Source organism: Falco naumanni, chromosome Z, assembly GCF_017639655.2.
Source record: "Falco naumanni isolate bFalNau1 chromosome Z, bFalNau1.pat, whole genome shotgun sequence".
Classification (NCBI taxonomy): Eukaryota; Metazoa; Chordata; class Aves; order Falconiformes; family Falconidae; genus Falco; species Falco naumanni.
The window spans coordinates 28,553,582-28,576,376 of record NC_054080.1 but is presented as its reverse complement, the minus strand read 5'-3'; the positions used below and the strand labels follow the sequence as shown (position 1 = coordinate 28,576,376).

The 22,795-nt window shown below is 38.0% G+C and overlaps 1 protein-coding gene across 1 annotated transcript in view; it reads right to left on the bottom strand.

The window, feature by feature from the left end:
• SLCO4C1 (solute carrier organic anion transporter family member 4C1) overlaps positions 1 to 22,328 on the bottom strand; it is a 32,525-nt gene extending 10,197 nt beyond the window's left edge. The window contains exons 1-8 of the mRNA XM_040580875.1: positions 22,105 to 22,328; positions 16,713 to 16,976; positions 10,217 to 10,411; positions 7,461 to 7,557; positions 6,436 to 6,557; positions 5,441 to 5,556; positions 5,002 to 5,146; positions 2,883 to 3,078 (exon numbers count right to left, since the gene is read on the bottom strand). Coding sequence (XP_040436809.1) covers positions 2,883 to 3,078; positions 5,002 to 5,146; positions 5,441 to 5,556; positions 6,436 to 6,557; positions 7,461 to 7,557; positions 10,217 to 10,411; positions 16,713 to 16,976; positions 22,105 to 22,318 — 1,349 coding nt within the window. The 5' untranslated portion in view covers positions 22,319 to 22,328. The remainder of the gene's footprint in view (positions 1 to 2,882; positions 3,079 to 5,001; positions 5,147 to 5,440; positions 5,557 to 6,435; positions 6,558 to 7,460; positions 7,558 to 10,216; positions 10,412 to 16,712; positions 16,977 to 22,104) is intronic.
• Positions 22,329 to 22,795: the final 467 nt, after the last annotated feature.

Here is a 22,795-nt window from a genome sequence, read left to right as displayed (position 1 = left end):
AAAAAAAAAAAATCAAAATAGAGAAGAAATACAATGTGGTGTATGTAAGTTTTTATGACATAGAACTTCTTGTTCTAACATCAGTTTTCTAAAGAAGCCCAGCAGATCAGGCCATTAAGTGGTTAAGAGTTCTATAGGTTGGGTATTCTTTCACAGCAAACCAAAATAAGGAGTCCCAGAGACTTGCAGTGACAATTTCTGTAGTTCTGTTTGTTCCTGCATTTCTGTTCCAAGTTTTCAAGGAAAAAAAAAAATGGCCAAAAAAATTTGGCAAAAACAAATCCTTTAAGTGTTTATTAGACAAAGCAAGCCACATCAGTTCTGTTTATAGCCTAATTTAGTAATGAACAGTTACTACAGACAATATACTTTGCTCATTAATATATGAGCTCAAAATAGATCCTCTACTCATGTGGTTCTAGTACTGAATTTGCAAAAGCATTCCCCACCGCCTCCACCTCCAGGCTGTTTTTCAACAGCAAATGAATGCTTGCCATGAAGGATTTCTTCAAAATCTCCACAAAAATTACGCTGCAACAATTTTCAAGTCAACTCTCAAAGCATAGCCATAACTTAGTCTTTCAAAAGCATTTATTCAATAACATAAACAGGAATCAGACACATAGCTATTCTTCCACAAGTTTATAAATTTGTTAAAGCTACTACAATTATTTCAGTTGCTTACTGCTTCATGGAAAGCAGTTTCAGAACTGGCATTGTATTAGTGCCACTAACTATTCTGATGTAGGTCACATGCCCAACAAATTACAGTCCAACATGTAACAGCGAATTAGATAAAAATGAACCAATTTGTAGTGGATACTGAGTGGAGAGACTTCAGGACTGGTCAACTCCAAATTGCTGTAGATAAGAGGTTTTCAGCAACAGTTAAACTATATAACTGCTGAAGTTACATGAAACTATTAAATACAAGATAACTGTATTTAACCTAAGGTGAAAATCAATTCAGCTGTACCTTTCATCAGCTGCTTTTGGTCATGGGACCTGGTCTAGAAACATGGATAACTTCATATACTATTTTCTATACAACCGATTCAGTATTCAGTTGCTGAATACCGATTCTTTTCCTCAATATATAACTATAAACTTTCCACAACAAAAGTCTACATCCTACTGTTCACAGTTCTGAAGTGTCCACTGTAATCTCACAGCTAGCTTCTTTTCAGGTACTGAAGCAAAGCCATTCTTTAAGCATCAAATATCAACACTGGCCTTTGAATACACTGCCAACTGATACTTCAAGTTGTAAACTGTTTATTGTACCTACATTTTAAGTCAGTCAAAAAGCACGGTAAATATCAAGTGAAGAAACCATACAAGCCTAATTGTTGATTAGATGTTTATCATTTTTTCCTAGAAGTATTACGAGCTTGCATGTGTATTAGAGGCTACAAAACCAATCCTTACCCAACTCATCTTCTGCATTTTCATGCTGCACTTCATGCTATTGTGACAGAAAAGTGCAAAGATCCTCTTCCCCGTCCTATTTAGGTTTAAGTGTCTTCTTATGGATTAGAGCATAACTTACAGATTCTGCTTTTGTACAAGACAGTAGTACCTAACTTGTCTAAAATGGGGAATTTTGAGAAAAACAACAAAAAAGTATTGATAAGTTATCCACCCAGTTGTACAGCATGCTGCTCATGCTTTTGATTTTTTTCAAATGGCAGCTAGCAGTCCCTAGCTACCACCCTACTAGAATTATTTTTTACAGCAGCATCTGTTTCTTGGCAGACCATCAAACTGCTGGAGTTGCCTCTGGCTCTGTCAATTCATGACAGAGTAAGAGATCACTTGAAAGAGAGCACAGTTTTGGCACAACTAGCTGACCTACTCCTGATTTTAAACAGTGCTCATGCTACAGAAATGTGTACTATTTAAAACAGAGAATTTAAACACCACAGTCTTTTAGTTAATTCCTTAATAAGGCATAATTGGGCATTTTATACAACATTGTACCTATGGTGGTGATTTGATCACATACATTCAATGCCAAAATTTTAAAAGTGGACCTAGAAATCCATTCTCTAAGGAATGCTTATACTTGCAGATATTTATTTTTACTCTTGCTACATTTTTTGTTTCACTTTACTGACACTTTTTCCCCACTGCCACACTAATTTCTAGCGTAAACTTCATTTGCAGCAACAGGAAGCACATTCACCCTAGAATTTTTATTAGAATTACTAAAGAGATTTAAAAATGAGTGATAGACTGCATTCTCAGTAGGAATGAGAATTATATTGTTTAAGCAAAAGAAGAGTACATACTTTGAGCTGTGGTCTTTTTGCAATAAGTTTTTACCTCTCTCAGCCATTTTACCAGGAAAAAAAAAAAGAAAGCTTCCTTTGTAAATGGAGGCTAGAACCTGGTGCTACAATAATGTCTTTATCTTCCTAGGGAAAAATCTGCAATCAGCTTAAGCTGCAGTATACCTCCATGCTCTCAAGAAATTGTTGCACAGTGCAGACTCCTTCCAGGCACAAACTGCCCAGATTGTGAAGAGCTGGTTAACAAAAGAAGATACAGAAGGCAAGCTACTTCTACAGAGATCCAAAGTTAGCAGTAGTCAGTAACATGGCTACTACACCTAGAATGGTTACAGAAGCTAGGATACTTTTTTGTTGTTGTTGAGCAGGACCAGCCTGCTCAGAACATTTTGCAGGCAATGTATCATTACATTTCCCTTAATCATCTATTACACAAAAAATTTCAAGAACAAGATTTTAGAGTTCCATAAAGCATTTCAGTTACATACATCAAGGCAAAATACAGTATTTTTAAAGGTTTTGTATTCTGTGATGTAGCTTATTATTTTGAACATTAACACCAAACCCAAGAGTGCAGTAAAATATATTTACCCATTATATGTTTCAGAGACACCTGCGAAAGGTTGATTCCCACATTTAGCAAATAAAAACACTGTGTTTAAAAGTAGGGCCACTGATGAAGTGCCTATCATGAACTTGATTATGTTTTTGCAATCCATTTTGCACTTGGAAATCAAGATGCCACTTATGATTTGGCCTAGTGCTGCTGCTGGAATTAATACAAGCCCTAGAGGAAAACAAGACACCAGCAATTACACAAAAATGCAAGATATAATTAGTGAAGCAATTTAGAGTGCAATTTTATGTTAGAAAAAAGTCATAACTGTTACCTGTATCTTAAGATGCAGTCCATGTGATGTCATTTTGAAACCATCCTACCAGAATCTGTCTGAGTGATTTATTCTACCCTTACATTATCTTCAGCCTTCCCAGAAGTTCAACTTGACAGCATAACTTATAGCTGTCCAAAACCCAAGTTGAACACAGCAAAACTAGATTACTGAGTAGTACTACATACTGGGAAGGAATCTCTGAGCACCAGTAGGCCACTTCACAAAAATAGAAAATGTTCTTTCATTGCTTCAGGTTTGTTGGGGTTTTTTTAACCACATGTCCATGTTCTTTGTTATACTTCTGTCTTATGTTTGAATAAGAGCATAATCACTATTTTACATGAGACAGCACAAGATACAATAAGGCATCAACAGAAAGATTAAAAAAAGTTTCGATTAGTGGGTTAGTTTTGCTAGTTCACATAGTCCATAATCTTCTTGGCACTATTAGGACTCCAGATATAAAAATGCTCAGTTATGTATGGCTAATCTACAATACAATACAGAACACATTGTAACTTGCACTGACTTGTGACAACTAATCTGAAAGGCAGCTCAAGTACAGTGGTAGAACTGCACAGGCTGCAGACCTCCACAGTCAGATGTCATTTAAATAGCTAACATGGCCATTAGTAACAGACTAGCTAGCTCAACATTAGTTCAGGTACAGCAAGCTTTCAACATTAGCGTAGCCATTTCTTTAAAGCTACACATTTGATTAACCCCATCAATATTTTCAACGCAAATGAAAAGAAATTCAGACGAGGTCTATAGACAATGAAAAGGAACATTCATTTTTCTATTTCACCGCTGATGACTGTTAACAATTGAGCATGTATTCCAATGTACATCTATTTAAAACTTGCAGATAACTGTTTAAAAGCAATGATGTCTGAATAGCAACAGTACTATGTAGTAGTATCGAGGGGAGTTAAGTAATTCAGAAAGTCTTTCCTAAATGTATTTCTGTTGGAGACAGCACTACAGCTAGCATACGGTTATATTGCAGCACTATAAGCTGAAGTAATTTAGCAAGACATGTTCCAGAAATATTAAGTCTGCCACGTTGCAAGCATCTGTTGGCCTATCTGCCTTGATCTGGTTACTGCTTTTCAGAAGTAATTGTGTCAGTGTTAATCTGGTGACCCTACCTAGCACAGCTTTTTTCAGACTTTTTCTATCTGCTTCTCCAATAGCTAACTTTTCATAGCCTTCCTCTGTTTTACCTACTTCTATTATCTGATGTGCAGAAGTAACAGTGACAGTAAGCCAAGTATAGAAGCAGTTACACAGTAGTTTTACAATATGTCCTGAGCAGTCATTTTATTGTAAGCTATCTCACTGTAACACTATGGTGGAATTGAAGAAGGGAAAGGCCAAGTCAACTCCCTACTTGTGGTAAGCACTGCTTTTTTTCCTATCTGCCCTTCATCTTGCTTCCTTCAGTAAAGACTAAGGGTTAATACTCATTCAGCTGATTTTAAAGGACAAAATTAAATGGTTTTCACCAAGAATAAGAAAGGAATAAGTTTCAGCAGCACATAAAATTCTCATTCCACTTTGAATAAGAGTATCAAGTCTTCTGATCCTACAGACAAGTAGATTTGCACCCTTAAAGAACGAAATACCGGGGTTTTTCACAGGGCAGGCAAGAATAATATAAAAATACTGTTTCTGCTGTGAAAACTGCATTTCATGTAAGTATATTCACAAATACCTCAGGCAAACACAATATGCTTATATAAACTTCCACCTACAATGTTAATAGTGTGTTCAGCACAACATATTTAAGATTTAAAAATGAAGAGACACATTACCTCCAAGAGTTGCTGAAAAACTTGATGTCTTTCCAAACTGACTTTCTATAAACTTTGGTAGAAACGTGGCAAAGCCAGTCGCAACTAAAGCTTCTGAAGAACTGGCTATTATTAGACTCATAAGCACTGGATTCTTCAACAGTATCTATGGAGGAAGTTAGCATAACTCAGGAAATTATTTCATTGCATCACCATGTAAATTTGAACGCACTGTATTTTAAAGCAGATACTCTCAAGTGGAACTTCACTGATAAGATTTTTAAGGCAAGAAAAACCTAAGCATCAACAAAATGGATATGCATTGAATTATCAGCAGCACCGCAGACTTCCCTACCATAACACAATAAAGAAGCAATTACCTTTCTGAACACTTACATATTGCCCAAAAAAAAAATTTCCTCTGAATGTATCAATTTTAGTACATTCAAGATTTCCTTACCAGGAGAGCCACAGGAAAGTCTTTATAACTTTTTCCAATGTTCCTGGCCTCCACAAGCAATTCACTTCCATCATTATGGGTTTCAGAGATTTTTTCAGCCTGTATTTTTGCTGTTCCTACAAATGGGCATATTTGTTGACAATGAAAACATTGAATACATGTGCTCTTACACTTAATTTGAAAAAACAAAGTGTTTCCTTTCCTTGGGAAAACCAGCTCAGACATTGTAAGTCTTCTTGAATATTTTATTGGTACAGATCCATAAAAACTTCAATAACTTATTGCTGTAAAAAGAAGACTTTGGCTGAAAGCATCATGCTTCCATAGGAAGGCCTCAGCTGTAAGATATCATCAGGGATATCCTAAGAATTTCAGACTATCCTGAAGCCCATTCAGTATTTTTTTCTTAAATCATCCTCATTCTCCCCAGTTCCCTACTTCGTTGTTTCTTTTCCTCCATCATTTCTCTTTCCAGAGAAGCATAATAACTTCCTTTAGATGCTCTTCCAAAGGACTCCTAGATGATATCTGCCTGAACAGAAATTATATTAAAATTATTATTTTTAGAAGGCTGCTCTGGGATACTTTGATTCATGCTTTATTATTTCACCCAAAACAACAAGACAATTAGTATGGGTTTTGTCTTTGTCTCTACTAAGTCAAGACAATTTCCTGATTCTTGGCAGATAACATAACAGCTTAATATACAACCCTGGGTGCCAAGCGTCTTCCAAATTCAGACCATCAGTTTCCATGCTCTATCTGCTTCCAGTCCTACCATACATCATTACATACACAAGATCTGCCCTCCAGCCCATCCACATTGCTTTAAAGGTTGCATATTGGAAGCAAGGTATTTATCATCAGTTTTAGCCAAAGACAGTTAACTGAGAAACAGAATCAAAAAGCAATCAATCACTCAGTCCAGCAGTCTATAACCCACACACATAAACAAATGTCTCTTCTGAAGTAACCCATTACTGTTAAACACTTACCTGGTAGGTGTTTTGGAAAGCATGAAAAAGGTATTATAAGAAGCCAGATTGCAAAAAAGCATGCAAGAAATGGTATCCACCATGCTCCAAGCCAACGTGGGTCATCTTGATCCATCTTTATACTAGAAAAATAATTTGGAAAAAAGCAGGTTTACCATTCATGAATTCAAATCAGCAATTTCAGATGTCAGTGAGCTGGATTTTTTTTTTAATCCTGATTTAACAGAAAGCCTTTGCAAGTTGTCATTTTCTTGTTTTCTACATATATAAAATTTAGTGTTTTCTTGTTTAAAGGACGTTCATCAGCTCTATTATAATAATATTCAATCCTACCATTTAGTATGCTTCAACTCATTAGTCAAATTCACTCTGATTTAAAGGCCACTATTTGGCCCTGATTTCAAGGTCCTGTAGCATTAAGATACTGAAAAAGCTGGTTTTAGAAAGAATCTTCCTAACCAGTTAGTTATGTGAAAGCCAATACTTTCACATACAATGAATGTCATTGCATTGATCCGAAGTCCCTAAAACGCAGGAAATAAAGGTGTAAATAAAGTTGTTGGCTTGGACAGTAGTACAGTTTATAACACTATCCTTTAATAGTAGACTATTACTCAGCTAGTACATTTTCTAGCATGCTCTTCCCAGGAGGTAAGTAGCAGCATCCTTCGCTTCGTATCCCACCTCAGAGAAACTTTTTGCACAAGAAATCAATCTAATCCTAAATGAGCTACTAACCAAAAGACAAAGCATTGTTCTTGATCAGCTTTAAAATACCTAGTATCTCAAAAAGCTAGAACTATGTATTTGCTCTACAGAGAAATTTTCACACACAATGGATTGACTACTCACTGTGAGAAGTAACTTTCTTGCTAGAAGCTCTTGTGAATAAAACTTGTTACCAAGTTAAAGAAACTCTTGAAAATGCAGTATTTTCCAAACAAAAACCTTCTCCTCCTCACATGGAGAAAAGCTGGATTTTAATAAGAATTATTGGGAAAATAGAAAGCAAAAGACTATCTTGCCTTTCTGGGATCTGGATATCAATATAAATATTAAGTAGCTGCCCTCCTAAGACATAGCCAATAGCAGGACCCAGCAGTGACATGGCATAGCCAATTCCTAGAAGAGAAAATACATCAAGTTCACCATACATTTTTAAAGCTTTCTTTTAAACGAATTCCTAAATCAACTTCAGACCAAATGGTTTAAGTCAACCTGTTCTTTCACTGTCATTACCTCAACTATAGTATGTTGAAAACAAAATTCGTGCTTCTCTGGCAACAAGAAAATTTGAAGCTCTCATTAAAAGCTGCAACTCTGAAGTTCAGCAAAAGATACTTTGCTTAGAGCATCTTTATGCTTTAGATTGCCTTTTGCACACCTTGTGCCTACAATCACAAGCTAGCTTGTGAAAAAGTTTAACTAAGGTTGCCATGAAACAGTTGTTAATAGTTCATGCCCACATCTTTAAGAACCTACTTAACTTATATTTTTATTTTGAGTCTTAAGTTGGTTTTTAGATCTGCCAATACGAGAAGCCAGGATTCCATCAAAACTTGTGACTGGAGTAATACCTGCTGCTTGAGTTCATTTAGAACTCAATCATATGCACTTCAGTTTATTGATATGTTTTAAAATACAAAGCCAGGGCTTTTGACAGCTCCTGACAGTTTAAAAACAAAACAAAAAACCCACATAACCACAAAAAAAAAAACCCACAGCAACAAAAAAGAAGCCTAAGTTGCAGGTATAACCATATCCTGCTAAAGAACACTTAGGTCTTTTTTTTTTGCCTTAGGACAAGATTTTCCAAATGTCACAATAGTCCTTCTGGTCTACCAACCAAATTTTTGTGGTGCTTCAGCACTACTGGCAGAAGCATTGTCTCTGCAAATAAAGGCTTGCACTAACAACTAGATCTGCCTAAATAATTGGTAAGACACACATCCTTACGCTGTTATTCTATGCTTTTCCCCAACTTGAAGAACCTGGATTTCTCATTTATTTCCAAAGTTCCTGGACCCTGAGTATTTGGTATTATTTTGCCCTCTTTAGACAGCAAGAAGGAATGATGGGGGGGGAGGGGGGCGGGGGAAGAAAGATGCAAGAGGGAGAAGCAACACAGAAAAGGATACTCAAGTATCACTAAGTCCAAACAAATTTTGAGTTGACATATTCCAGGTTTTCCTGTATTTTGGAAATATGACATGCTCACAGGATCTTTTTTAGTTGATTATACACTCATCCTACAGGACTTTAAACCTACCTTAGAAGGTGCCTATTTCCTGCTACAGGCCTTTCAGTTTAAATTACCATTTGGAATTGCTTAACTTTTCATTGGCTTTCAATGTAGATGCCCCAGTTTAACAAGAAAACGGTCCTCATGAAAACACACCCAGCTTCAGAAGAGAAGGAAACTACCAACTCATGAGTTGCAAACTTACAGTCTAAGATGCCAGCAGCTATTTACAGACATTTGCAGAAAGTTTTACAGGTTTGGGGTGGGTTTTTTTTGCTATGTTACACAAGCCTTCTTACATTACAGGCAAAGCAATGCAATGTATTTTAAAATACTCAATACATTGCATAAAAGCAAGAAAACAATTAAGGCTTAATGTAGCTACCTATCCACTCACTTGCATTCTAGTTTTCTCGTATTAGGCAAAATACATTGTTGTTCTGAACTCAGAAGTTCTCTGAGGATTGTGCAAGCATTAATGTATTGCATTGTTTTGGTTTAAGTATGAACACTGACACCATTCTGCTGAGTTTTCAGGCCACTTCTGATCCCGTGGTCATGCAGACAGCCCTAATTCTGCTCAATTTATTTCACTGGCCTTGTGGGGTGGGGTGGGTGTAGCAATAAACTTCTCTCTCAATATAAAGAAACAGCAAAAATAAATGTAGTCTTCGTTATTTAAGATTTTAACACATGCAATTATGCTATTTATTGGCATCAATTGAGTGGCTTATCTAGAACAATTAATAATCTATTTACATAGAATTCTTGCTTATTTCAATTTCCACAACTAAACTATTGATTTAGTCTAGAAAACAGCCCAGGAATCTAAGATGCTTTGAATTCCTCCTGTGAGTTACCAGTATAGCTAACATGCTTTTATCAGCTTATATCTATAAAGGCAAAACCGGCAAATATCTTCATACCATAGAAAACGCACTTAGACTGCAACGAGCATGGCAGTAAAACTGCACATAACCCAGAGAATGCTGACCAGAAAGATGAAAAATCACTGCCAAGTATTAGTATTCCTTAGCTTTCAAGCAGCCCCACAGGAAGACAAACACATTCTTTGTGCTTCTAAAAAATCGCTTTACTTTCAATTAAGTAAAGATACTTCCAGTATTTCCCCCTGAAATGCCAAATTTGTATGTGGCTACAGAACTGCAGATCTGGCTACTGACCTGATATACAGTGGTGTTCAACACCTGCGACACAAAAGAAAATTTTTGCTACAATTTATTCTGTTGTTATCAGACAGCCTACATTAACCACTTAATCCCTTTCAGGTACTGACATGAAAAAACAGCAGGGCAGGTGAACAAAGTAGCCTTACCATGCTCTGCAAAATAACTATTGAAAAGACTCGATACTTAGAGCAGACCAATACCTAACTTGCACAGTAACTAGTATAGATGCTTTATGCACATAAGTAAACAATGACAAGATTGATTTAGAAGAATTAATAAAAGCATTTGGAAGACATTGCAGTTCTATGATTTATCTGGACAATGTGTTATAAACAGTTTTAAAAGTTACCTATATAAAGGGAAGACTTGTGCTTTGGGACACTATCATCAATAAAAGCTGTCCCCAAAGTATATAGTGGAGTTCCTCCAACTCCCAGCAGCAGCTGTCCCAGGATAAATATATATAGATAGTTTGGAAGTAAAGACTTTGTGCTGGTACTGCACGTCAAGTTTGCAGAGCTTGTTCCTGGAATTTGACATGTGTCTGAAAGACAAGAGACAGCAAGACCTTAAAATAAAAAATAAAAAAAACAGCTCACCACAGTCCAACTGAAGAAAAACCTGTACTGAGAGCTAAACTACACAGGATGTGCTGTTAGTGGCAGGCTCCCATTTTAACTTTCAGGCCTACTAATACATCCTATATGACAGTGCCCTAATCTTCTACGGTATCATATGCCCCAAAAGAAGTATCATCATGGCTTCTTTTTTTTTCCTGCTTTGGCTTCTTGAAAGCATTATTGACTAGATGTATGCTAAAAAAATACCCCCAGAAAACTGTAAAATGGTCATTCAACAGGTTAGTGAATATTCCTAGGTAACAGACACTTCATTTTGTTCTTGCACCTTATAATGATTCTGAGTAGGATTAAAAACTTCCAATCTTAAGTGACAGAGCAGCCTGAACAAGCTGAGGAAAGCTAGACTGCTAGAGAGGAAAGTGCAGTTGTCAGTCCCAAGTTGGAAACAAAGATAATCCTCCCTTCTCATAGTCTTGAGAAGTGTTTCACCTGAAAAAAAAACAAACTTAGAAACCTACACCAATATCTCTCATAGATCACACACTGCCATATTTCCAGAATGAGGTTAATGTAAAGCCTCTGTACTTGTCCACACATACACACAGAGGAAAGCAGAGGGGGAATAGCTTAAGATTGCATCTTTTCCTGTAATGTTTGGCACTACGAGGAGGGAAGAGAAAAAGAGGAAGTGAAGACAGGGAGTATGTTTTCTCCTTCTTGCTAACATTTCACTTCTAGCAGCACACAGTCCCAAGTGATAACATCAAGAGGAGCATGGTTCTTTGCAGGTTTTTCCACACAAAAATGTACAACCCTAAGGAAGAAGATAAATCCATTAATTTAATGGAAACAAGCCATACTGCACAGATACATGAAAACATCCTTCAAATCAGATGAGTAGACTGCTTAATTCTCAATACTTTGCTACAAAATTATTACTTAGTTTTTCTCAGGTCCTTTTACATTTGAGAACACTTTTTACTCAAGCAAACAAAGGGCAAGCTTGTCCACACTTTGGGCTCACAGGACACAAACACAAGGAAGTGCTTACCACATAGCAGGTATTTAAAGTCTACGTTGATGTTACAAACGCATCCATGGGCTTTATCATGCCTTCTCCAGAAGAAACAGCACTGTAGTGGTGGTGGCATCATTAAGCACACAACAGATGATTCAGTGCTGTTGCACAGAAACTGGATAGGAAAACCTCACTTCCAGAGGAGTTGTCTAAAATTTACCTTCCTTTCCACTTAGGAGCAATCCTTATTTTAATGCTATACTGAAGCCCCATGGGGAACTTTTTATTATGTATCACTACTCTGAAAACAGAAGTTTTTAAACTATATTTTCCATTTATTGTCAATGTGATTTCTTTAGTAATATTCTTTTCTGCATGAAACTAAGTCTTAAATCAGGTTAACTTTGCACTATTTACATGCACAGCATCTAAAACTGATTACAGATTAACACCATGTGCTACAATACCTTGTTAACACACACATATTCATGTACAGAACATATAACTGTTCTATATATATTCTATATAAATTAGACTCTTAATACCTACTGGGCAAGTCTAAAACCATGTTTGGCTAGTTATTTCATTGTAGCACACAAATACTATCTTGTTAAAATGGACACATCAGAAACAAGTAATACAGAGCAAGAAAATGCCATGAATGCTGTTAAGTGACAGAAGTATAGCCTAATTTGAGATCTAGAAATAGCTTCATGAAATAAGCAGATTACATATGGTAATGGCAATCAGACTCTGACAGACTGTGTTTCCTCATGAATCCAAAGTCAATGTCTCAGTTCATGTCAATCTGGAAGCCTGTGCCATTGCGTATCTAATTGAGTATAGCTTCTCTCCTGTAGTCTTTTAGCTCTTCAATTTATATGCCCTAGGAAATTTATGCTGACATTATGATGAGAAGCTTATCATACCAGTTTGTTTTCAAAACCACATAATCAGGTTTAACTACAAAATTAAGAGACCCATCAATACGCACTTTAATACAATTATAACCCTTATTTGCATCAGCTATCATGCCTTTTTTTTTTTTTTTTTAAAGTCAGCAAGTACACATGCACTTGCCAAGTGGAGTCACAGACCACATTTCATGTTTCCAAGAACATTTTAAAAACAAAGAGAATCTACCACAAAACTATGAGATTAGCTTAAACCAGCGTAAAGTCAAAACTGCCATCAAACAACAGTTTACCTCAGCTATTTATGTCACCCCCTTCTTGTACCAGTTCAAGGTTTAAGCAGATTTGTAAAAGTGACACAGTTTAAACCTAACCTGGATTAAATCCATAAGCTTGTTTGTTGCTGTCATGAGAATGGTGGAGAGAGAAGGCACTAGCTTTCACACGATCAAGATAACCTGAGAAAAACCAAGCTCTAGAAGTTCAAGATGGGTGGCTGACCATTTTTTAATACCTTTTCTCATTAAATTTGTTTTTCCTTCTAAAATTTAGTGGATTAGACTTGCCTTTTAAAGATCAGAACTGCATTAAAGGCAACGGCATCCAGAGTTAGTCATCATAAACCATCTTGCAAGCTTTTATCAAACACATCTACCTGAATCCAAGTTATGTAAAGGCCAAACATTCCCAAGTATCTGACACAATATACTACCCAAGAAGGCAGAGCCAACTGTGAGATGCTTTAGCAGTTACGTTAATTAGATTTAAGACAGGTCAAGGCTAGTTTTACTCAGTTCTTAAACTGCAGCAAGTAGGTGTGGGGGGTTTTGTCTTTTGGGGAGCAGAGTTTATAAAGTTTATAAAGAGAGTTGAGCAGAGTGAGACAAAGAACATCTTGTTTTCTATTCCTTTTTAATCTTAAAAAAAAAAGTCTGTCTCCCTTCCAAGTCTTTAATGGGAAAGTCAAAGCTTCAATGAACATGCTGAACAAAGACTAAGTTCTTAGTTTCTAAAGGCAGATGTTACAGTATTACAGAATATGTAAGTGGTATAGAGAAATAGGTCAAGCAGTGCAGAGAACAACAGCACTATCAGTTATTCAACTGGTCAGATAAACTCTTCAGAAAGCAAAGCCAGCAGAAAAACCACAGACATACTGATTGTGCAAGACAAAACAGTCAAATTAGAGACTGGTATCACACATTCTCTCTCCATTAGTACCATTTTTCTTCACTCTTTAATTGTCCTTGGCATGTTCTAGGAAGGAAGATCTCTTACTGCCCTTCAGAGAAGATTCACTCACTCTCCGATACTAAACAACTTATGTACCACTTGACTTTCCAGTAGAAAAGAGAACTGAAGAAAAGTGTTCAAGTCATTCTCCCTCTTCTGAAATCACACCACATACTAACTCAAATGGCTAAGACTTGTTATTAACAAAGATCTTTTTTCAAAAGACATCATTCACAGCCTGTTATTGAAGAGACTCATGGAATAATTCAGGTTGGTAAAGGCATCAGGGAGTCATGTAGTCCAAACTCCTAATTCAAACTGTGCCAAAACCAAATGCAGACCAAGCTGCTCAGGACTTTACTCAGCAACATCTTGAAACCCTCCCAGAGATACAGACTGCACAGTATTCCCGGGTAATCTGTTCCAAAGCTTGACTGTCTTCACATTAAAGTTGTCTTCCTTGTATCAAGTTAAAGAACTACATTTCGCATTTGCTGCGACCGACTGATTTTACAGACTTAAACATGTTTCAATCAGATCTGAGAGAGAAGTTTAAACGTATATTGCTTAAAGCATCTGCAGTTTTTACAGTCCTCTACTGTCTACGGGTGATCAAATACGGAATGGTTTCATTTCAGACGAACCACTAGATGGAGCTCCTGCCTACCAAGATCAGAGCCAGCTCACACTGACGACCCTATGTAACCTAAAAAAAGTTAACCAGAACAAATATTGGTTACATCTAGGTTATAAATTTGACTCTGAAGCTTTTCTAGAATCAAAATTAAGACCTTTCCGCGGTCTCCGATTTATTGGGTTTTTTTTAAATAGGTAGACCATTAGTTTAATACATTTCATATTGAAAAAGTAGCAAACCATTTCTAAATTGTGTTACTATGATAACTATTTCCAGTGGAATAGTTTTGCAGAGTAGGATATGTATACACTCAGAATAAAAGTAAATTGATATCTCAGGGTAAAACAGCAAGCTTCAGGAAGTCTATAAACCTTACACTGGAGGCTAGGTGTATTTTATATACTAGAGTAAATCCATTAATTAATTTGGCAGCCATATTAAATATCACTCTGAACTATACTTTGAAGTTGTCCTGCAGGTAAATTTACTGTACTTATATGAAACAATCAGGTAACCAACTAGGAATTGTTCAAAAATAAACTAGATGGCAGTTTTTAATGCAAAACATCAAATAAAAGTTTACTGTCAATCTATTAAAACTTCTATAAACTACTCATCCAAACAAATAAGCAACAACAAAGGTTTTTGGGGTACAGTGCTATTAAATTCTGCAACTAAATGTGTAGATAAGATGCTTCATCAACATCAGAAGTAGCCACACTAGACACCCGATAAAGCCACATGCTGTAATTTACTTCACTGTTAAAGGATGCCATTGCACAGCACCTGCAGACTCACATCGACTGTCATTGTACAGACATTCCCTGTACTCCATAGTCATTTATCTTTGGTAGTCTTTTGTTTAAATAAGCTTAAGTCTTTAAATCTGCTCATCAGTCACAGCATAGGTACCGGCATTACAGCAGTCAAAACAGTGTGAATCCAGCCAGCTTACAGTGCCATAGAGAAGAAAGCAGATTTTCCACTTAAAATTCTCCCTACAGCTTTTAGATTTCAGAAGTCCACATAGAACACGATCCCTAATAAGGCATCAACACCTACAGAATCTTTAATGGTGGATGAAACAGCACACGTTTGATGAAACAGTAACAGATTCTGAGATTTCAACCAAAACTGGTAGGAAGTGGAGAGATCAGTTGCAAAAGTTGACCATCTCTCTTCACACACCTCACCCTGTCAGCATCATTTTTTCCAATAAAAAAGTTCAAAACCAATTGTAGTCTCTTTTGTACCAAGTTCATCTTCCCTTCCATACTAGTGAAGTAGGGAGGGTAATAGTGAAACTGCTGAGAAACAGGACTGTTTAATAGTCAGGAGCAAGTAAGCTGCTGCCCCTCTATTAAGGGTTAACAAGTAATCATCTGCTCATAGCCTCCGAACACTGAAGAGTTTTTTCTTTTAGCTTTGTTCAGTTAAAATGTCAATTAACTTCTGCCTCATATCCTCATTTCTTAGATGGGGAAAAATAGCTCACCAAAGTTATTTAATTAATGGTCAATATCTGGACAGCTCATGGAAGTGTATGATATGATTAACACTTAAAAAAACCACTAATTTGACAATCAGCAACTGGAAGACTGAGGACCTTCCATCTGATTCCTTAATGGCTACTGATCTTTTCAGTAAGCACTCTAATATGCTTAGTCATTGAAGACATAAATCTGATTAAACCCTGCAATAGCAATTAAATAATCCTAGAAGATTAAATCATCCTGCCTTAAACATATCTGGATGTTTCTTCGTTAGTTACATGTGTGCCACTAGATTAAGAGGCAAATAGCCGGCTTTAAGCACACTACACTTCAAGTCTTGTTCTATGAGAAAAGATAGGCAAGATCTGAGAGCTGGATGCTCCTGCTGTTTCAGTACTGCTTTGTTCAGTGTAGTTCAGGACTGCTTGCCAAAGAAACCCACAAGTTTTAATCAACATTTTAGAAGAAGTCAGTGAAACTTGTTAATTACTTACTCAAGATGCCTTTAATAGTTCAAAATCCAGAACTGCAAAAATTAGACACCTTTAAACAAGATGTTAAATTTAACAGCTTTCCTTTAACATTCATTCCACATCATTGACATAACTTCCATTCCTATTCACAAAGAAATGCCAGATCATTTTTTTTTTTTTTTTTTTTTACACATAGTGAACCTTAACTGCATTCATCATGCAAGTCAAAAAAAGCATTTTATGTAAATGTTGCTTAAAAGCAAGAACTGACATTAACACTCATACTTCTTCTGAAAAAGGAAGTTCACTGTGCAGACAGCTCTTGAACTTAGGGATTTCACAAAATCATTTTATTTTCAGAATTAGAAATGATGCCCTATTATTTGGACTTTGACAGAGATTAACTATTGTGCATGAAATTAAGATTTGCACCAAGTTGCCACAGTTTTGTTTTGTTTTTTTTTACATCATTTTCCAAACATAAGGATAAGCTTACCTTCAAGTTTAGCTCCATAGTGGTATTTTCCACTACTGAAGTGTGGTAAAGAAAATATAAGTGAGCCCAATCCTAGCATAAATGCTGAGAAAGCAAGCCATCGTGGTTTGTGCCCTCTTTCTCCAAAGAAAGATACAAACAGTGACAATATACAGAAAGCAATATCATAGCTTGCAGAGATTAAGCCAGTGAGGGAACTGTTCAACTCATAACGCTTCTCAATTGTTGAAATACTAATGTTAATCAGGCCGTTTACCACAATACCTAAAAATAAAAAAAAAAAAGACATAATTAGTCAAGGATACTTTAACTTAAAAAGTTGCAAGGCTAAACTTACCATTGTGCTATAGAAGAGTTAAAATTAATATATTTACAAAGCTACATTTTTAGGTATTTATTTAGCTAAGTAAAATCCACATATATAGTGGATTGATATAGTGCCCGCTTAAGCCAGCCATCTGATACAGAAACTATTCTATTTTCTTATCTCCTGTGGACACTGAAGATTTAACACTCAAGTATTAAGCCAGCAAAATACAATGCCTCAAACTCTGTTCATGTATGTAGGTTCCAGATTCAGTATGAAGCACAGAGATTTTAAACAGAATGCCGTAAGATATTAGATTGGTCAAGGTTATGACTTGTATTAGAATACAAATTACAAGTGAAGCAAGTTCAGAACACAGCTTTCAAATAATGGTTGTCAAACAAACATCATTTCCTCCTTGAAATCACAAAGGGAAGATATAATAAGTCTTTGAACAGACATCCTTTCCCTGCAATATAAGAAAAGGTTAAACCATTTAAAAATACTTTACAACAGTTTCAAAGCCACCAAGGTGATTTAACTGAGAAATGTTTGCCCTCTGAACCTTGAAGTTCCCCGAAGCAAGAAGTATCAGACAACCTGGAGAAAAGGCCTCGCAAGAGCTGCCCTACTTCAGCACAGGTGAATTCCAAGAAATAGATCCAAAAGTAAAAGCAAGTAAAGGATGCATTGACAATTGCAGCTACAGACACTGTCCGTTTTTACAAGAGTGTTGTTTATAGGTAACTAAGTTGAATCTCCCATCCTGCCTCACATTCTGTCTCTATGTGGAACACAAAGGAGTTAAACTTACTGTAGTTTACTTTTTTAACAGTACCAAAATATGATTCTGTTACAAGTGATATGAACAGCTGTACTCCATAACAGGGTCAGATAATTTCATGGTAGTCTAATTGAAATGTGCCTGTGATAAAATATATACCCTGGAAAAAACTTAGGAGGTCTTGGAGTCACAGGTGCCAATAAGATTAAGAGTTCTGTAACCTCACTGATCACCAATTAGCATCTCTCATGACACAGGCCCTACAGTTATCCCTCCTCTTTCCAGAATTCAGATGTGATTCTCTACTGTTATTTCAAGAACAGAACGATATGACTGAAATGGATTTAAGTTAGTTTTCAACGAGCATTGTACCATCCAAAAGTACAGCTACACAGCCTGAACTTCAACAGATCTCCCCAAGGTGCTCTACATGTCAGAAAAATTTACTCCAAATCTGTGATCAACCAGCTGGGTTTTTTTATCAGTGCTATTCCCATCATTAACTAAACACTTCACTTTTCTGTAAGGAGGCAGCTCTTGGCACAATCTTAGTTTTCTAATACACTACTACAGCCTCTTTATTGAGGATGACAATTTCATCTGTCTGTTGGACCACCACACTTAAATTCATACAGGATTAACAGAAGTATTCAAGTATTCCTCCACTGCCATTATTTATATATTTGGCAGCTTTCTTCTTCTTAAGGAGCATTGACCAAAGAACAATACTAGCACAGAGGAATGAACAAACAAGGTTTTTTTCCATTTGCCAGCACTTCAAACATTTACTAAGGCCTTAAAACATTCACATGAAGTAGGTGTGCTACATAGAAAGTTGGTTATAGAACTAGAAGACATTGTCTTTTACCTCTAGTTAAGTTGCCACCTTTAATTTACATCCTAAAAGCCATAAAACCTTGCAGTTAATTTTATTGGATAATTAGATTTCACCTGTAAAAGTGTAGAAGTGATGAACGGCAGTATAACTTCTCCAATGCCACCATCCAGTAATTAATCACTTAACTCTTTTCAGGGAAGATGGAACATTGCTAATACTAACTTGATCCAAAAAACAAATCTTACAAAGACATCAACACTTAAATCGTAGTATAGATTTTTTTTTTTAACTGTTCTCATCCAAAACGTTATTGTCCTGCCTGTTAGAAGTTTAGCTACAGCGTGTACTGACCCACAAAATCCAGGTTAATCATAAACCAACTTCATTTGCCCTAATGAAATACAAAAGTATTTTTTCTTCATCCATTTAACAAAAAAAATATGGCCTACAGTTTTTGTAAGTATGCTGGCTTTAAAGCAGTGTTTTGCAGATAACTGCACACAATTGAAAAAAACAGAAAGAGTAAAATTATTAAAAAGTCCTTCCAGCAACAAATCTGATGAGGGTATAAAACATTAGTGCTTTCCAAAGTTTTCAGATAGATTAGACTGGACCAGTGTCAAACAGTGGTTCTGTTTGGTTTAATAAAATTATTAGTGACATAAGGAATAAACAGTCCTTCTTGTACTCAAAATAGTGAGATAACTTCTAACTAGTCTGCTACTACAGCTATGAACCGCAGCATATCTGGTTATTGTAATGCAATCATACATTTATGCAACTCTAAGTACCATACAGAAAGCTGGTATTAGTCATGTAACCATGTTCTACACAAATAAGTGTTTTCTATTCTGGAAATACAGGTTTCACATCTACTTGAAACAGAAACAGTCAGAAATGAAGAGTTAAGTTTCACCTGGAACCTTCTGAGAAGCTGAAATAGAGCTTATCAGGTGCTAATGATAACAATAACCTCTTTTCCAGGGCAGCTAGAAAATAGCCTAATAAATACATACCTTCAGTTAGATACACACATGCATCTACACACGTGTACCAGGTCACTGCAGATAACTACTGTGTTCACCCATTGTGTAAAAAGTCTAGTATAACAACTTGTATACATTAGAAGTGTGTTAAAGATTACTTCATTACTTTTCAGTGCATTAGGAAATAAACTTTTCCAGAGATATACTAGCATTAGCGAGTTTTAAAGATATATTTTATCTTCCTTATTGACTAATTCTGTAATTTGGAGGGTAAATCAAATAGATCCAAAGCTGAAATACCGTAGTAGCTCACATAACTTCAAGATCCCAGTTGTGTTTTGTGTACTTTTATCTAAACTCTGAAGATTCAAGACCTGAACATTTTTTCAGTTTCACATGCAGCACTGAATTTCTTGTCTGAAGATGATTCTTGTTTCTGCTTCTCAAATAGAGTTGAAACTTGAGTCTTCAGTGCCACATTTCCTTTCTACAATCTATATAAAGGTACTTCTTCAGAAAATCCAGATAATACAACATTAAGAATGCCACAAGACCTGTAATAGCCATAACTCATACTTTCAGCTTTCAAAACAAGCATCAGAAATTTCCTTACATTAACACCCTAAATCTGAACTAGATCTGAGGTCTGGCATACATCTACAGTTAGATAACCGGACCAAGACCTGGGTAAGTGACATAACCAAAACCCATAGTATTTTAAGGGGACAGATTCTAACAACACAAGCCCTTTTTATGACTGGAAACCTATCCACACTACTAATAAGAGAGAAAATTTAAAGTTATAGTGAATTCATTATTCAGCTGAGCAGACAATCAGATCACCACAGCAAACTGGATTTTAAGAAATAGTGCTCTAGCAAATTTAGAAGTGCTCGAAATATTCATGATGCTTTGTCTAGCGTAATATAAACAGAAACTTTTCAGTGTCACATTCAGGGCATTTTTGGTTGCCTATGTGCATTCTTAAGCTACAAAAATATACATGTACAATCTAAAAGTATTCTGCTACTCAGCTGACATACAAATCTGCTATATAAGATCTTTCTCCACCCCTCCCTTTCTTTTTTCTAATGTCAGAAACAACAAATTTGAGGTAACAGCAGGACAATTGCAACAGTCATCACTTCCTGGTCCTATCAGCTGTAACAACAGACTCTGCCCCAAACTCTCTAGACACTTCTTCTCTAACACAATACCTGTACACTAAGAAAAGATCAGATTCTGAACAGGTTGAAATCAGAAACTGAGTTTACAGAAACACATACTGAAGGACACTGTTTCTTCTATGACTCAGACCCTTACAGGTTTTAAGCTGAACCTCCTGTGCAGCTCTCTTCAGCCCAACCCAATTACCTCAGTGTGGTTCCGGGCAGGAAGGCAGCCATCCATATCCCGCATGTCTTCTGTGTTAAGTTACCTGCTCTTATAGCACTGAAATTCTTCTTCTGCATCTCCCACCACCACTCTAAAGCAGTCTCATTCTTTATAAACAACAAGGATGAGCTTTAAACCTAATTTTTTTTCAGGAAACACAGTTTTCTTTCCTAGCTGGTCCAATGAAGTTGAAGGGTTCTGAACATTAATCCAGTATCGCTACATTTGACAAATACCTAAGCTTTACAAACCTCAAGTTTGCCTATTTGGTGCACTAACGCTTCCCCTCAGGCATTACTACTACTTTACAAGGCTAAGGCTTACCAAGGCCCTAACAAATATTGTTAGAGAAAACAAAAAATATGGATAAGAATATCTGAAGCTTAACGACAGAAACTGAGGTTCCCCCAAGGTTAAGTCAAGCCATTAGTTCAGTGTTAGAAAGACAGCTGCACTGGGATCCACACAACAAACAGATAATTTTTTAAAGCCATCTTAATTATTTGAAGACCCACCCAACCATGCCAAGGTACCTTTTTAATTGGCAGGTAACAAAGTACATGCTAGGGCACTACAGCTTTATCTGTTGTTTTACATCATGTGTTTTATTCCCTGGCTCATGTCTCAGCCTGTGAGGTGCACATGGAGCACTATTTCCCTGTGAGCAATGGGGCTGCAGCACAGACAACAGCACAAAGCACAGAGCTGGTGGCACCACAGACACACCAGTGATCAAAAAGGTAAGTGGGAAAATAAAAGAAAAAAAAAAGGAGGAACAGAGCAAAGTACAGAGAGTAATACAGTATGAGCAACTTCCCTGCGCAGGGCATCAGGGTACTTTCTTCCCCGGATGAAGCCACGACTGCCACTTTTCAGCACCACGCACCTGGAGGAGCCCTGCCTCCCCGTACCCAACACCACCCCTCCCCGGCCTTTCCCACCTGGCTCCCCCCACGGCTGCAGGATGGTGACCGAGATACGCCCAGGGCAGCAGGCGGCCTGCAGGTGCGGGGTCCCGCAGAGAAAGCGGAGAGGTGGGCAGCCGACCCGCGGCTCCGGGTCAGGCGGCGGGGACAGGTTACCTTGGAAGATAGCCAGGAGGCTGTAGGCGGCCAGGTAGCCCTCAGGGTTGTTGCAGAGCTGCAGAGCCTTAGGGGCGCAGTGGCCCCACCCGCAGGGCCCCTCCTCAGCCGCCTCCGGGACGCCGGCACCTGCCCCTGCGCGGCCCGCCCGGCGGCGGTCGAGGTCGGGGCTGGGTGGTTCAAACACCGGGTTCTCGAGCCCGCCGTGCCTCATGGCGCGAACAACTCGCTGCCCCGCACCGGCTTGAGCAACACCCGGCCGCGACACTCCGCTAAATACTACGAGGGAGGGCTGGCCCCGACGGGGGCAGGTGGAGGCGGCTTCCCCCTCCTTCCGAGGAGGGCGGCCCGGCCCGGCCCGACCCCGCCCCGCCCCGCCCGGCCCGCGTCCCGCCGGTCCCGCGGCTGGGCGATCCCCCTGCGGCGGTGGGGCCGTTGGAGCCCGCGGCGGAGGGGGCTGCGTTGGGCGCGGCCGGTGCCTGCCCGCCCGTCCCGCGCACCTGCCCTCGACCGCTGGGTGAAGGGCCCGCACCCCGCGGGCCGGGCTCTGCCGGCCGGGCCCCGCACGGGCACCGCGCTTTCCCGGAGGGAAAATGCCCCGCGCCGGGCGCCACGTAACGCCGACAGCAGCGGTTAACGCGCACAGCCGCGGCGCGCTGAGCGCTGGGTCGCGTTTTGTGTCAAGTTCTTG